This window comes from Haliotis rufescens, unplaced genomic scaffold, assembly GCF_023055435.1.
Source record: "Haliotis rufescens isolate VD_foot unplaced genomic scaffold, xgHalRufe1.0.p SCAF_12, whole genome shotgun sequence".
Lineage (NCBI taxonomy): Eukaryota > Metazoa > Mollusca > Gastropoda > Lepetellida > Haliotidae > Haliotis > Haliotis rufescens.
Window position 1 is genome coordinate 4,186,473 of NW_025963802.1, and position 17,683 is coordinate 4,204,155.

General features: G+C 41.1%; 1 protein-coding gene across 1 annotated transcript; it reads left to right on the top strand.

Annotated features, from left to right (window-relative positions):
* The first annotated feature begins 643 nt into the window (after window positions 1–643).
* On the top strand, window positions 644–14,749 carry LOC124138069 (short/branched chain specific acyl-CoA dehydrogenase, mitochondrial-like). The gene is made up of 11 exons (XM_046504583.2): window positions 644–785; window positions 2,174–2,348; window positions 3,045–3,145; window positions 3,970–4,176; window positions 5,499–5,669; window positions 6,537–6,662; window positions 7,810–7,902; window positions 8,949–9,038; window positions 9,812–9,949; window positions 10,686–10,785; window positions 11,248–14,749. Exons 1-11 carry the CDS (start codon window positions 753–755, stop codon window positions 11,322–11,324), a joined length of 1,311 nt encoding a protein of 436 aa, XP_046360539.2. The 5' UTR covers window positions 644–752; the 3' UTR covers window positions 11,325–14,749.
* The last annotated feature ends 2,934 nt before the right edge of the window (window positions 14,750–17,683 follow it).

Here is a 17,683-nt window from a genome sequence, read left to right on the forward strand (position 1 = left end):
CTAAATATAGACGCCACTGACACTTACAAAAAACGTCAGAGTTTTCTCGTTTGGACTACTGTAACCGCTTGCTGAAGGTTAACTCTGGCAATACAACTGGCGAGGCTCAAGCAAATTCGAAATACAGTCTCATGCATTGTTTCAAAGACTAAAGAGCGATTGCGATCACAGCTGAGTGTAGCGCCAGCGCAGCATACACAGGGAACCAGGCCATTGCGATCATCGCACTGAATGCACGTGCATGAACGGATATACTTTAAATGCTGTCTATTCTGTCCGATATCACTCAGTAAACCGAATTGCTCCTGTAATCCTCAAGAACTGACATCAAAATATGTAACTTTTCCTTGATGTCCCTTCTACAGACTAAAACCGTTTGGAGCAAATAACCCAAATATTTCCATTCGTCAGCTGCATCTCTGTGGAATTGTTTTCCACTGACTACTGACTTTCTGACTCTTTGCGCTTAGAGCATGGCCTCTGTGATATGGACTATAGCGCTTTTTATATGGCCTTATTTTTGTTTCACTCGGAAAGGACGTCGGGTTTTTATCTGATTTGGTCTCCTGTCTCGTCACATAGTTATTCATCGGTTGACATTAGACATACTTGGAGAAATATAAATAGATAACAAAAGTCACGCGTTTTCCGATAACAACAACCCGTTAACATAGTGTAATGTGCTTGTTCGAATAGAGCTTGGTTGTGTGAATTTTATTTCTCTCACGGTAAATACTAGACTAGTTTCCAAAATGGCAGCCACCATAAGCAGAGCTGCAGCGAAGGTATACATAATTCCTCTCATTTCTTAATCAGTAACACGTGTGACCTATACTAAGGTGTGTTTTGTAACTAACAACCAAATACCCATGTCTTCATAAAAATGGATAACTGACACCCTTTTCACTTCGAATGAATTGGTCGTACTCCAAAGTCGACCTTCACATTTTCTTATTACACAATGTCTCCAAATCGAAGGCGATTGGATGTAACTGTGGGTGTGTTCGTGGTATATAGGGAACTGATGTGACCTATGAATTTTAGGCTGTCTTTCATCCACGTAATGAACGTGATAAACGTAAAGTAAATCATTTTAATTTTATTGTTAACTTGTTAACGAGGAAATATTTGTTTATATGAAAATGATAATTTTTCGAAATGAAATCAGCAGATTTACCATTTTCACCGTTTTTTCGCCGTTTCTGGGCTAAAATGCAATTTCCCAGGAGCTTCACCCTCTAACGACAGCTCAATACGGAGCTATAGTGCTACCGCTGTCACGCTTTATTGCTACCATGGTTCACTCTCGAATGGGAGCTGACACGCCTTGGCGATCAAACACCCCTTTAGGGCAATAATTAGCCAATCCGGTAAGCCAGTGAGGCGTGTTCGAGTCCACTACCGGGTAAAAGGATCTGAAAATGTGTGCCCGGTAAAGTGCACTACTCCACATTTCTGTTTCCTAAATCTTGACCACAAATATAACAAATAATTGTTGAACATTTGTGACGCATCTCAAATAACAGCTCCAAGGAATCAAACAATTTGTATTCTTGTAACATGTCTCAATTATGTAACATAATTTGTTTGACCATGTGACCTTAACATGAAAAAGGTGGATACTAATTACCAGACTAAAATTGGAGCTCCTTTCGAATACAGTACCACAACTTCACGTGAGGATGATCATTGCCGTAGATCCCATGTCTCAAAGACAAGCAACCATATTTGTGAGAATCCTTCCTACGTGAACTTGCGACCTTCAGATTGTTAGCCCGACAGCTACCCGACTGAGCTACATTCACACTGTTAAACTAAAAAATAAATTTACCAAGTCATGTAGAAGTCTTTACGGGACTGAGCGGAAAGGCATGTTGTCTCGTGACTTTAGTCTTTAGACATCATGAGTGATCCCGATGCCATTTGGCACACTCGTCCCATTCCATAATCTACAAGATACCGAGTGGTGAGGAATGAGACAATATGGTGGCAACCAAACCGACTTACATTCAGTTTACATGGAAGAGGTTTTGGCAAGAACAATTTGCTAACACGGAAATGTTGGAGAACTGAATTTGAGGGGGCAGTGCAGGTTTTGGCTGATTTATTAAGATGTTAACATGCCATTTTAACTTATATCATGAATATAGCCTATCATTTGTTTTATGACTAGGTTCTTCGGTCAGCAACAGTTCGAAGTCTGTCCCAAACTAACAAAAGATGGTTTTCACCTTCTGCGTCCCACCTGCGGTCTATGTCTGCAACAGACCTCTCCACCTTGCAAGAGGGCTTCCGGGCAGCACCTCTCACCATCCTCAGTGATGAAGAACGCATGATGAAGGAAACTGGTAAATACAGACAATAGCAGATCAAGTTAATTAAAATTGTCTTCCACTTTATTGTCAGTCACAAATCCTTCATCCTTGCTTCAACAGTCATTTTGTCTCTTTCGCAAAACTACTGTTACTATCAGGACAACAAGAGTTTGTTTGTTGTTTAACGCCGCAGTCAGCAATATTCCAGCTATATGACGGCGATCTGTAAATAATCGAGTCTGGGCCAGACAATCCAGTGACTGATATCATGAGCATCGATCCAAGCAATTGGGATCAATGACATGCATCAACCAAGTCAGCGAGCCTGACCACCGGATCCCGTTTGTCGCCTTTTACAACAAGCAGAGTCGCTGCGTGGGTTGCTGAAGACCCCAGATCTTCACTGGACAGGACCACAGAGAATTATCTCGGGTTCCAGATGTACCCTTGGCAGGCAAATTTGACAAAAATAGTTACTTTTGCTCACATTCAGCTTTTTTAAAGTTCTTATTTTCCTATATCCAGAGGTGTTTCAAAATTGAATTTTAACATTGCATTTAGGATTTGTCTGTGTAGGCTTTCCGCCTTAAGTAGAAATAACTGCTGTGTTAAACCCCAACTCACTCACTCAAGCTGACCAATCTGACTGTAGTCCATCTATCTGATGTAAGGTTAAGTTAATGGTGAATTTGTGGTGAAAAATATGAAAATGTCTATTATTTCTTGTAGTTGCACGGTTTGCGGCTGAGAAAATACAACCGCTGGTGAAAGAAATGGACGAGCATGCCGTTTTCGACCGATCTCTTGTTGCTGGGCTTTTTGAGAATGGGGTGAGTTACAATAAATGTCATTTAGATCACTTGAGCATGTTGGTTAAACATGAAAAGATTTGGAAAATATCTGTTGATGTCAAGTTGGCGGTACACAGGATTTTGCAAACCCAGCAGTTAACCAAAATCTGCATGGCAGTTGCCATGTCATTTTGTAAACCTGATGTCATTTTTGTTACGCAATTTTTGATTGGACTATGCATAGACTCTTTAGGCTAGCCAAATGTAACTCCACCCGAGTTTGGCAAGGCAGGCCTCAAAGTTTCAATTTTTACCAAGTAGTCCTATGGCTACAAGTCTTTTTTTCCAGGTAGCCAGTGGTAAAATCAAGAAGTCAAGCCAATATTGTAGGTAGCCAAAAGCATTTGAAATTATCTTTTATCAAATAACTATTATATGTGCAAGTCATGGCACTAGTCTTGGAATTTTTATTAGTGGAAACTGTACATGCTGTACTTGAGTTTTGTTATTTGTGACTCGAACAATGATGCATTTTATATTACTAGATTATTCAGGTATATCCTTGCTTATCCAATAAACTATCAACTAAAATGAAATATACTAATTACATTAATATGTATGCATTTCGGCTCATTGTTGACTTTAGGAGGAATTATTTGCAAGTACAATCAGTAGTAGACATGTTTATTTTTGTGTCTACATATGTGTAGCAATAATTTAGTCACCACAAGATATTTTTGAAGGTAGTCATTTGGCTACCTCTGAATTTTAGTCGCAACTTTGAGGCCTGCAAGGATGCCATAATCATGACAACTTCCAAATGACTCTGTCCCACCAGAAATAATGGGTCTTTCCCTCTACAGTTGATGGGCATAGAGATCCCTAGTGAGTACGCTGGAACAAACTCCACGTTCTTCGTGGCCAATCTCGTTGTTGAGGAGATAGCCAAGGTGGATCCGGGAATCTCCCTGCTTGTAGACATCCAGAACACTCTCATCAACCGTCTCATTGATGACTTTGGAACCAAGGAACAAAAAGAGAAATATTTGACAAGACTTGCTACGGACACGGTGAGAATGTTTTCTTGTATTAAAGGTATTCTGAACTGATATGAATAGTTTTCATATCAGTCAAACTTATTTTGAAAATAATTAAAAATTCTTAGTTAAAGCCATGGAGTTTGTTGTGATATTTTGGTGGTGTGTTTTAAATTTTGAGGTAGTCTAACTGTAGATTTGATACTTCTTTATTTTGATTTGAAGCCGAGCGCTTTCTCTAAAAAATTTAATTTGTGTGCATACTATACAGCTTCGTTAAGTGTTGTCATTTCATAATCAAACCAGTCAGGGTTTTGGTGTGGAACATCAAACTTGTAACCAGAAACATCCCATAATGTTCTGATATCGAACGGGGCGGTCAGGTAGCCTAGTGGTTAAAGCGTTCGCTCGTGACGCTGAAGACCCGGGTTCGATTCCCGACATGGGTACAATGTGTGAAGCCCATTTCTGGTGTCCCCTGCCGTGATATAGCTGGAATATTGCTAAAAGCGGCGTCAAACCAAACTCACTCACTCACTCACTCTGATATCGAACATACACAGTTCCCATGGGTTAGCGGCAGCAATTGTTTTATGCAGTGATATGTAGGCTATTGATGTATTCATGCGTACAGATTATTTTAGAAAAGATGTTTTGTAGAGGTATTATAATGGTATCTTGAGGTAATTTTGTTCTGTCTTGACCAATCAGAATCAAGCTTTCTTCAATATCATGGTATAAATAGAGGATATTTCATGTGTCAAGTGAGATATGTTTCTCTCATCGAGTGATGAGGGAAAGGAGATATTTCTTTATCATACAGTTGGATATGATTATATAGAAAATCAACTCCCAACAAAAAACTATTCTTCAAACCTACTCAACTTCTCAAATGACTGTCTGTCATTATTTTGCCTTGTCAATGTGGAACTAACGTAAAAAGGAAGTCAACAGTTTCTATACCGACGGGACAATATACGATAAAGGGAGACAATTTGTGGGGAGGTAACTCTTGACAAAAGTTCCATCAAAGTGTTATGTTGACTGGAGTGGCACATCAAGTGTTACGTTCATAGCAATGAAAATATCCCTTTTCTCAACTTCAGAAAACTCAGTCTTCCACACTGAAGTATATGATAATAACTATTATGCTGTAGTCCATAGATGCAAGTGTGGAAATATCAGTTCTTAATCTAATTGTTTTAACATTATTTGAATGCATAACTTATTAAATATGTTCTTGTTGCTTAAAGGCTATTATGTGTCTGTAGTATGGTGTACATTATATGACATGCAATCTACACATCTTGCAATGGAATCGCTTGCTTCTAAATTTAGGTTGACTTTGTTTTCAGGTTGGCTGTTTCTGTCTCTCAGAGGCTGAGTCAGGGTCCGATGCCTTCGCAATGAAGACGTCAGCTGTGAAGCAAGGCAACCACTTTGTTCTAAATGGCGAGAAAATCTGGATATCCCACTCCTCCTTTGCTGGCCTCTTCCTTGTATTTGCCAATGCTAAACCCACCGATGTGAGGCATTATCTTTTACGCCTCAATTCCTCTTCTTTTGACTTAGTCAATACATTACCCGTTGATATTAGGCACAGTCTATAGGATCCTACTTCCATGTATTCGCTAATTGCAAACCCACTTATGTGAGGGATAATCAACAGCTTCCCTGTATTTGTTAGTGCTATTTCCACCAATGTACTCAATGAGATAATTGGCACTGTTAGGCAAATAGCTGGGCAGAGTTGTGTCCCCTAGTTCTCCCAGTATCTGCTGATCATGGCTTCAAATTCCAGATTATGATCTTAAGATTTGTCATCACACTCCTCAGTCCTTGGTTTGTCATGGAAACATCTATGACATCTACTTCTGGCATTCCTCCCACATTAAACTAAGGTTAGATATTAACACTGGCCTGCTAGCCCAGGGCTAGTACAAATTCCTGCGGGCTAGTACAAATTTCCCAATGTCCCTATGGTTTTAACATTACAAAGACAATTTATCTTTACCCGGGCTAGAAAAACTTTTGAGTTTACCGGTAGTTCTAACACTGATTAGGGCTGGTCGGGTAGCCTAGTGGTTAAAGCGTTCGCTCGTCAAGCCGAAGACCCCAGTTCAAGTCCCGACATGGGTACAATGTGTGAAGCCCATTTCTGGTGTCCCCCGCCGTGATATTGCTGGAATATTGCTAAAAGCGGCATAAAACCATACTCACTCACTCCAAAACTTATTAAACCACGAGGTAACTGAAGTATTATTAAACCATCCTACTAACATGATGTGGGGGTATTCCACTAGAGAAGTGTTATTGTTGTAACATGGTGTACATGTCTTATACAGACAGGCTAGTTAATAAAATCAAGATATGATGCATTGATTTGACTTCAGGGCTACAAGGGCATCACATGTTTCATCGTGGACGCAGACTCCGAGGGCATCACCATTGGAAAGAAAGAGAACAAGGTCGGCATCAGGGCGTCAGAGACATGCTCAGTGCATTTTGAAAATGTCAAGGTGAGATTCTGACATCGAACATCGGAACATTTTCCGGTGTTGGTAAAATGTTAGAAAATAATGTGAGATATGTTTGGATGTCAAAGTGTGAAATTTTAAAAATTTGGTTGAATCATGCTTGATTTTAGAACTTCTTGAAGAATGATCATGATGCTGTTTGGCTGAGAGAGTTCTCCTGTCAAGACTATCTCACAGCAGTTTGTTTGTTTGTTTGATTGTTGTTTAACGCTGCACTCAGCAATATTTGACATATGGCGGCGGTCTGTAAATCATCGAGTCTGTACCAGACAGTGTGATAGATATGAAAATCGATCCACGCAGTTGGGATCAATGACATGCATCAACCAAGTCAGTGAGCCCGACCACCCAATCCCTTTAGTCGCCTCTTACTACAAGCATAGTAACCTGTGACAGCAAGCATAGGTTGCTGAAGACCTAGTCTACTCCGGTGGACTCACAGCAGTGATAAGATGGCATCCATGACTCATGGTACCCAAGGGTGTTGAACGGTGTGCTTACCACCAACCATTTAGATCAATTAAGGTTAACCCTTAGGGTGTGGACTGTCTCTGTGGTCTAGTGGATAGAACGGAAGGTCGTTGGTTTAATCCCTGGCTTTGTCATACCAAAAGATGTTAGAAAAGATGGCATTCGGCATTAAGGGGATAAAACAAGGATTGGTCGTCTTGGTGTTGGTATACAGTGTCTGAGTGGGAGATCCATGTTAAACCATGTAAACTGTGGCATTGTATCTCAGGATGCCAGCACAATAAAAATAGGACAAGACCCTGCTAGTACAAGTAACCACACACACATCCATCACACTGCTTTATAAGTGCAATAATCTTGAACGTGACATTAAACCCCATTTCACCTCACCTCAACTTTAGGTACAGAATGATATGTTTGTTATCAACCGTTTGATTTGACCAATGTGTAGTTTTTCACTTAGGATGTGGAGCGAAGTGTTTATAGCCAACTGCTTTATTTGGTTAATGTTTAGTCTTACACTTAGTCTTTAACTTTAACCATTTTACTGTATCATAATTTATATACACTGTAGTTGCATCTGGGTAAAACATTTGACAAAAGTGTGGAATATACATGTATTCATGAATTGATGTCTATTTCAATAATGTTTTCTCAGGTACCTGAAGAGAATCTCCTGGGTCAGTTTGGCCATGGGTACAAGTATGCCATTGGTGTGTTGAATGAAGGAAGAATTGGAATTGCATCCCAGGTACGTGGTCATGTTTCACAGGATTTAAGAGTTCCTACATTACTTTGGTGGCCCAGTTGTCTAAGGCGCCGTGATTCGCTGTGCAGAGTTGCGTCCCTTGGGCATGCCAGAAACCTATGATTGTGGGTTCGAATCCCGGTTCGCCCCTATTATGTTTCTTGGTTTGTCAGCACCATATCCATGCTCGTGGGTTTCACCGAAGTGGTAAACGTCTGAGACCTGCATCACTTCGGGCTTTCCTCCCACATTAATCTGACACGCCGTGATATGACTGGAATAATGTTAAAGCAGCGTTAAACCCAACTCACTAACAAACTCACAAGGTAAGGGGGTGGGGGTTAAGGGGGAGGTGGGGGGGATGAGATGGGGGTGGGGGGTGAAGTGGAGGGCACAGGTGCCCCAGTCATCTAATGTGTCACAATTCGCTGTTTAGAGTTGCCTCCCTTGGGTACACCAGAAACGTGTGTACGCCAGAAGGTACGTTTCTAGGTTTGTCAGCACCTTGCTCATGGGTTTCATTGAAGTGGTAAACATCTGATACCTGCATCACTTTGGGCTTTCCTCCCACATTAAGCTGACACGCCATGATATAACTGGAATGATGTTAAACCCATCTCACTCACTCACTTACAGAAGTGGTGTTAAACTCGCTCGGTCACTAAGTGTAAGACCCACAGACAATTCAGTGAGGATGGAACTGTCCCCCATCAGTGCAAACTTGTCATGATGGTGTTACACAATTTGGTACTGCCCAAAACTGAAGCACATGTAGCACATGTGGCGTTGTTTCCTTAGGTTTGTTAAAAATATGCCCATCTTCACCCAGTAGGATGACTGTTAACCTTCTAAGGCCTCACAGGCAGCTTGGTTTGTATGCTCCCCAGGGAGTTGAGAATGAAGATCAGGCACACGCTGATCCATTGACCAGGGTAATAGTGTGGCACTTTGAACATGCTTTAGGACGTGGATTTGCTGCATTCACATTATGATTATTGTTATCATATGTTGTACATGATGGTGGTACACATGTTGTTGTCATGTTGCAGATGCTGGGTCTGTCACAGGGCTGTTTCGACCATGCAGTTGCCTACACCCGGGAACGGAAACAGTTTGGACGTAGAGTTTGTGACTTCCAGGTTTGTTTCCAACAATGTTTGTTTGTTTGTTTGTTTGTTGTTTAACAGCTCACTCAGCAACATTTCAGCTATATGACGGCTGTCTGTACATAATCAGTTCTGGACCAGACAAGCCAGTGATCGATATCATGAGGATCGATCCACACAATTGGGATATGATGACATGCATCAACCAAGTCAGCGAGCCTGACCACCCGATCCTGTTAGTCGCCTCTTTCGACAAGCATGGGTTGCTTAAGACCTATTCCAACCTGGTTCTTCACAGGTCGTTTCCAACAATGAGTCATGTGTCACTAGCAAGGTGTACAGGCTTTTATTGGGTGGCAGGACCATGTACGTGAATGTTCTGTAGGGCTGGGACGAGTCCAAATTTACAGTCTGGGCACCCAACCCACGATTACCCGACCCTACCAGGGTACCCACTGTAGGTTTGAAGAGACGTACAAAATGTCTGATTGGGTATTGTTTGACTGGAGCCCTGGCAAAAAGTATTTTGATACACATATGAAATGATCTGGCCTTACATACAGTGACTGAAGCTTCCTAATCGGGTCCTACTCAGTACCCACACAACCCCAGTACCAAAATTACCCTTCTCAGCCTTATTGTTCTGTTCGTAAAATCATGTACTCCACACAACGGACACATGTAACACATTGTATTGATGTATTATTGATGACCATAGCGTGCAATACAAACACTGACTCAGTTTCCATTGTCAACCTTTTTGTTGTTGGTATCTTTGTTTTATCATGTATCCCACATCCCCTCAGGCTATGCAGCACCAGATCTCCCACGTGGCCACCCAGATCGAGGCTGCCCGGATGATGATCTACAATGCAGCTCGCCGCAAGGAGGCGGGGCTCCCCATCATGAAGGAGGGGGCCATGGCCAAATACTTCGCTTCCGAGGTACGGCACTCAGGCAGGGATAATGATGTTCCCAAAAATGTGCTTACTTTGTAAACATGAAATGCAAAATCAGTTTTTCAAAGCACTCTTTGGAGTGAGTGAGTGAGTCAGTTGGGTTTAATGCCGCTTTTAACAGTATTCAAGTTATATCATGGCGTGTCAGTTTAATGTGGGAGGAAAGCCCGAAGTGACGCAGGTCTCAGACGTAAACCACTTCGGTGAATCCCACAAGCACAGGTAACATAATCGGGGCGAACCGGGATTCGAACCCACAATCATAGGTTTCTAGCGTCCCAAGGGAAGCAACTCTGCACAGGAAATCATGGTGCTTTTGACGACTGGGCCACCCATGCCCCCCACTCTTTGGAAAAAATATTAACAAATATGTAGAATATGAAATACTTTACTCACCTGAAATGCCCATTCTTTTGCAAAAGATTTGAAATACAATCCAATATTAGGTTACAGATATGTTCTTGAGGCACCAGATTCTCAGTAAAACCATGAATATAAACTTCTTTTCAGTGTTTTTGCTTTTTTCTACAAATAAAGGTCACCAATCAGTACTGATTTCTAAAAAGTCATTGCTCTGGAACCATTTGTTTAAATTTATTCGTCGTTACTGTGTCGTTCATTGAAGTTTAAATATCTTTTTTGTTCTTTAAGTGTAGACAGGTTGTATGCAACAGCCGCCCTACCCACCCTGTTGTATGGTAGTTTTATGTCTGTGCTGCAGGTGGCCACACTGACCACGTCCAAGTGCATGGAGTGGATGGGTGGCGTGGGCTTCACCAAGGACTACCCCATAGAGAAGTACTACAGGGACTGCAAGATCGGTGAGTCTTCCTTCTTCTTGTTTACAGCATGTTGGTTGATATTAGAACTGCTTTGTGTGTTGCCATTCCGTCAAGACCATGTGAGCTGTACAACCATTTATTGTTCTTCCATTTTGTGGAAGCCTTGGTGGTGGAGTTGGTGAGTCTCTGTCTCTTTCTGCTGGCGTTTTGTTGCTTTACTCTGAGAGTGAGGGTTCGAATCCCGGATGGGAATCCACCCAAAATAATACTAGAAGTTAGACTCTGTAAATAATCAAGTCTGGACAAGACAATGCTGTGATTGATATCATGAGCATTGATCCACGGAATTGGGATCGATGCTCCGTTAGTTATAATGCTGTTTTCTACTACTACTACTACTACTACTACTACTACTACTACTACTACTACTACTACTACTACTACTACTACTACTACTACTACTACTACTACACTGTACTACTATTGTTATTATTATTTCAGGTTGTATTTACGAGGGAACGAGCAACATTCAGCTGAACACGATAGCCAGGTGCTTGGAGCAGGAGAGCCAGCAGTAGACGGCTCCAGATTGTGGATTCATGCGGGTATCGTCTCCAGAGATGGAGTAACGGACTGAGATGTTTGCATTGCGGCCCCGTCTGTCGTGCACATAGTTTACTATACGTGCTGCAGTCACTGTGATGTTAAGGCAGTCTCATGCTGGCACTAGTTGCAAGAATTTATAACAGATCAACTCACTGCGTGATAATGATGGAGATATCCATGAAATATAAAAAAATATTCCCAGTTAGACAAGATTGTACAACAATGTTTTGGGAGTAAACAGATAATCTATGTGTAGAATCAAAAGTATTGAAACATGTTCAAGCTTGTTTCACAAATCTTTTATTGATGTTTTTGCTAAGTTTGCCCTTATTGATAATATTGAAATATTTACAGCATTTGTGATCTCTGATATGTAAACGTAAGGCAGTAACCGGACTCTGATATATGTTGAACATATTTATGAATGTTTATGGAAGGTAGCAGTACAATTATCTTAATAGTTTTGTGAGCACTAGGACAAATGTGTGACAGTGTTGATTTCTACCACTTGCAGTGAAGTGACTGACTGTACAGATTATAGTAGGATGTAGGGGTGAAACGACTCAGCAAGGTCACGCTACGATACGTATCACAATACACTTGGGTATGATTTGCATTATTATGTCAAATCACATGGAAACTTCTTAACTAAATATTTTAGAACAGGGTCAAAGGGAAAAGCTTGCTGTAGCTGGTGTTTTCAGTCGTAAAATTGTAGCGCTAATTACAACTCTTATTGACAAAAACACTTGGGGGTCATTAAACAACTAGTAAGTGATATTTTTTGGTTAGTGTATTATTTCGTATCAATAAAGGTAATATGTATTGTGTATCGTATCGTCTCATGAAAACCCACGACCATGTTTCATACCCTTAACTGGTATTTATTTTTAACATTTTAAAGCTTTTTTCTTTTTATGAAGATGTTTAATGTTGGTTATTCGTTGTAATTGTTTTCAGTGGGCTGTTAGTTAACCGACAGATAAAATTTGGCCATGTGTTCTCAGAAACATGCATGGCTCAAGTACGTGAATGCTACAGTAGCCATAACAGTCAAGGGGGCTGTCGGCTAGCCTAGCGGTTAAAGCGTTAGCTCGTCACAACGAAGACCTGGGCTTGATTCCCCAAATGGGTACAATGTGTGAAGTTAATTTCTGGTGTCCCCCGCCGTGATATTGCTGGAATATTGCCGAAAGCGGCGTAAAACCATACTCACCCACTGTAACAGTCGAATCAATCTTGAATCTCAGCAGATGTAACTTATAACATGGATGTGTAAATATGTAAATAGTAGTGTGTAAAGATTATGTAGTGGTATGTTTGTAGAATACTACTGACCGTACCACTGGTTGTATGATTTGAAGGAACAAGTTCTGTAGTGTATCATGCCAGCTAATTAAGGATATCTGCACTGTTCAGTTTGATGGAGATAATGATGGCATTTCATTATCTGTGTCCTATGTACCCAAAATTATGTATGTTATCATTTTCAGAATTGGTATTAAAAATCAATGTTAATAATCAGGGATGAGAATTTTCTGTGGATCCGCGAATTTTAGTGACCACAAATTTGTTAAAATCTGATAGCTTCCCCCATAAACACTCCCAATTTATGGACCATGCTCCATTACAAAGGAGTTTCAGCTGAAAAGGAAAATATAAATTCTCATCCCTGAATAATGTGTACATTAATAAGGGTAAGCTATTTCATAAAGTATGTAAAGATTGTTGATAGATTAGATCTCAGTCCCTGTTTGTTAGCACTCTCATGACAGTAAATTTAATATATACATCAAGCAATTTATTGTTTGAGATATACCTGTAGTACTAACGGGAGTGGTATTTGTGTGAGTGCTAGATTTTCTTGTTAATTGATGAGAGTGGTAGACCTGGGTTGATGGTGTTTGTGTGAGTATGTTTGTGTCTTTGTTGTGTGGAATATGTATTCAAGCACTAGTGGTCAAGCAGTGTGATATGATGTCAACATGTTTCTCGATCATTCGTCACCACTTGCCCCTTTCTGTAACCTGTAAGAGGACTTGTCCCCCTTTCGATGAATGTTATGTACGGCAAACCAATCAGAATGTGCGTATAAAGTTCTTCGGTCAAAGAATCCCTCAAGAATAATTTTTGGTGTTTTACATGTCTTGCATCTAAAAATCTACCCAAGATACAGTTAAATGTGTTCAATCATACGGTATCAAACTGCATGTCCCGGTGTTTAAAATAGCATCTGGAATATATATGATATACGGGGGAAATATACGTGAATCATTACGCAACAAGGTTGACAATTCTTTTAGCTATGCCAATTTGTGCTTAGACAGAACACGCTCGCAAAAATGGCCGCCAGAGGGGCACGAGTCAATATTCGGCTTGTCCCGAAATAAACATGAGTTGGTCACGAATGGTTTCCCGATTTGTGTACGGTTGTTTATCCTTTAGTATCAGAATTGTCAAGAGTTAATGAGTTCTTCTGTTAATTGTGTAGCCACTATCCATGATTATTTACCACAGACAAGAAAAAGCAGTATGACCTTGTGGAGGGCATGGTTTGTTTCGGTAAATCTAAACTTTTTTTCATTACAATAGTTTATGTAAGTTATCATCGATGACAACAATTTCATATCAAAATCATTAATATTTCTTCCTATCGACGATAATTCTGATTATCAATCTTTTTTACCAGCCCTCGGACTCACTAACATTTGTGATGTGGCAATGTTGGGGATACCAAGGTTAATTAATTCTCAGAGGGACTAATTGTGTACTTGCTATGTATGATTGTTCACCACTGACACAAAGGTAAATCAGTATTACAATATATTTCTTGTGACGAGAAAGTAGCTGGGGATGTAGTATTATTACAGATGACGGAGCACAGTTATGTCTGAGGGATCAGAGAGTCGTTGGAGAGAATCCAGGAATGGTACAGATATCAGCTTTAGAAATTGGCACAGGTCCTGTTGTTCTTGCCAAAGTGCCCAATAATTAAGGTATCATAAGGACTAGTAGAAATTTGCCATTTTTTAGGGTTTTACTATGTGTTATTATAAGGACTAGTGGGCTGAAATGTTAGTTTCTACAGCTGAATATATTATGGATTCTTGGTCTGTCTGGACTTGACCCACCTTCGTGGGTTTCACGAAGTGACGTGGTAAATGTCTACACCTGCGTCACGTCACTCTCTCCTCCCACACTAAGCTGACACTCTGATGACTGAAATGCAGTTTGAGGCAGTGGTAAGCCCAATCCACTCACCAACAGACTGATGCATCTTGACAAGTCTGTCACTGTAATGGCTGCTTGTCTCCTGCGACAGGGTACAGTGAAGTGTGTCAGTCACTCATATTTTTCACATATTAAGGGTGTGGTGGCAATAAAGATATAAACTGATGGAGAAAGTGTTTGTTACCTATGTGACCTATATTAATAATTAAAAAAATAATAATAATGATAATAGTGAGTGAGTGAGTTGGGTTTAACGCCGCTTTTAACATTATTTCAATTATATCACGGCGTGTCAGCTTAATGTGGGAAGAAAGCCTAAAGTGATGCAGGTCTAAGACGTTTACCACTTCGGTGAAACTCACAAGCACGGGTATGGTGCTGACAAACCTAGAAACATAATTGGGGCGAACCGGGATTCGAACCCACAATCATTGGTTTCTGGCGTGCCCAACTCTGCACAGCGAATCGCGGCGCCTTAGATGACTGGGCCACCTGTGCCCCCCAATAATAATAATAATAATAATGATGATGATGATGACTGGGCCACCTGTGCCCCCCAATAATAATAATAATGATGATGATGATGAAGATGATGATGATGATGATAATAATAATGTGCACTTATAATGCACAAGACTCCATGTAGCAGTTCATGCTCAAAGCACTTAATTCAAATGTCACTCTGGAAAGCGTTTTTGAACAAATGTGTCTTTAGTTTTGCTTTGAATGTCTGAAATGTTGAAGAAAGTTTAATCTCAAGTGGAAGATCATTCCATAACTTTGGGGCAGCCACACTGAAAATCTTAAGGCCATAGCTGGAAAGTCTATACTGAGGAACACGTAGCAGGTGTTGATCGAAGAGTTCTTGGTGGATTATGAAACTGGAGCAGAGTGGAGAGATCACTGAATTTGACTTTTTTTCTCATTTGATGGATTGAGAGCTTAATAATTCTTATGAGAAGACATTTGTTTTGGAATTGAATACCCATAGAGATTTCTGGTTGGAATTGTACCCTGCAACCTACAAGGTGACTTAGGTGATTGGGTGGTCAGGCTCGGTGACGTCGTTGACAGTGAAAGATGCAAGTGACCCGTGAAGATCCGGGGTAGAATGGGTCTTCAGCAACCCATGCTTGCTGTAAAAGGCGACTATGCTTGTCGTAGGAGGCGACTAACCGGATCGGATGGTCAGGCTCGCTGACTTTGTTGATGCTTGCCATCAATCCCAACTGCGTGGATCAATGCTCATGATGTCAATCACTGGATTGTCTGGTCCAGACTCAATTATTTACAGACCGCTGTCATATAGCTGGAATACTTCTGAGTGTGGCATTTAACAACAAACAATCAAACAATTTGCCATTAACAATGAAGAGTTGTGTTTTCCGGGGAATTGTCTTAGCACCCTATAACATTACTCTTCCACCTCCCAATTTGACGATGTTGAATGACGCAAGCCTCTCTAAAATGTTCTCCTGGACGCCTGTAGACCCTTGCACGACCACCAGAGTAGCCCAGATGAAACCTTGACTCATCTGTGAACAGTATGCTGTCCTGGTCTTGTCTCCTGAATATCAGATGCTGTATACACCAAGCTAGACATAGCTGGTATATACGTGGGATCAAAATTAGGTGTATCGCTGGATGTCAGGTCTGGATGTTGTGCTCCCTCATCGGGTTGCGTATGGTTGTGCCACCAGGCACTCAACCCAGTAATAATCACTGGTTTGTCTTGCCCAGACAGGACTGTTGGCAGTTGTCATGGAAGCTGGAATATTGCTGATTGCAGGGTCAAACAAACAAATGTTCACTGGTCTTATGTGAGAGGTTACCTTAATCATAAGTACAAATGTGGAATTGATCCTTCAGTTCATGCTCCGTGGTCCAGAGGACATCGTCTGCCGGACAGGGGAAGCTAGGTTAGTGGTTCGATCACTGAGATTCAGGGTTGGAATAGGTCTTCAGCAACCCATGCTTGCCGTAAAAGTGACTATGCTTGTCGTAAACGGGATGGGGTTGTCAGGCTCGCTGACTTGGTTGATGCATGTCATGGATCCCAATTGCGTGGATCGATGCTCATGATATTAATCACTGGATTGTCTGGTCCAGACTCGATTATTTACAGACCGCTGTCATATAGCTGGAATATTGCTGAGTGCGGCGTTAAACAACAAACCACCCAACCAACCAAACCAACCATCACCGGCCAGGTCACAAAGACGCTAAAAGATGGTATACTGGTTGCCCTGCCTGGCGCTCAGCCTTGAGAGGATAAAACAAGCACTGGTCGGCTGAGAGTCTGTGTAATGTATGTGAGTGGGGTCAATGTTTGAGGTGAGGTGAAACGTCGCGTCCAAGATTATTGTACTTATATAGCGACGTGCATGCACGTGTATGTGTGTGTTTGGCTGCTTGTACTAGTCCGAACTGATGCCGATTTAAAGTGCTAGCACACTAAGATACCATGCCGCAGTTTAACATGAATACCCCACTCAGACACAGTATACTGACTACGAGCCGACCAGTCCTTGTTTTAGCCCCTTAATGTCAAGCGCCAGACAGGGTAACAGCAAGTACCAATCTTTTAACGTCTTTTGGTATGACGCGGCTGGGGATCTGAACCCCGGCGCCGGACCTGACGCTCTACCATTAGACCATGGAGGCGGTCAGCCATGTTTGAACTGGGCATGGTATCTTAGTGGGCTAGCATGCACTGTTGTGTGTCGATTTCCAAATTGAAACACTAAGTTAACCAAGAAAAGAATACGCAAAAGAATTTAGTTTGAAACCAACAAACAACAGAGAAATGGTATAAAATTAACAATTGTATTATAAAATTAACTAGGTTTACAAATCAATACAAATTACTGAAACATTATTACAATGGTCATACACATCAGAGTTGCAATACAAAATTCAATGGCAATACAATTCTTACTGCAGTATAAAAAATGATAGCAATAAAGACAAAGATAGTAATATTCACCTAGCAGCAACAGTGGCCAAGCTTCCAAAACAGGCCTAGGCTGGATATCCAGGGTGAAAATAATGATCACACAACCGCTGATGTTATGTGAGATGCCATCTTCGAGAAGGTTCT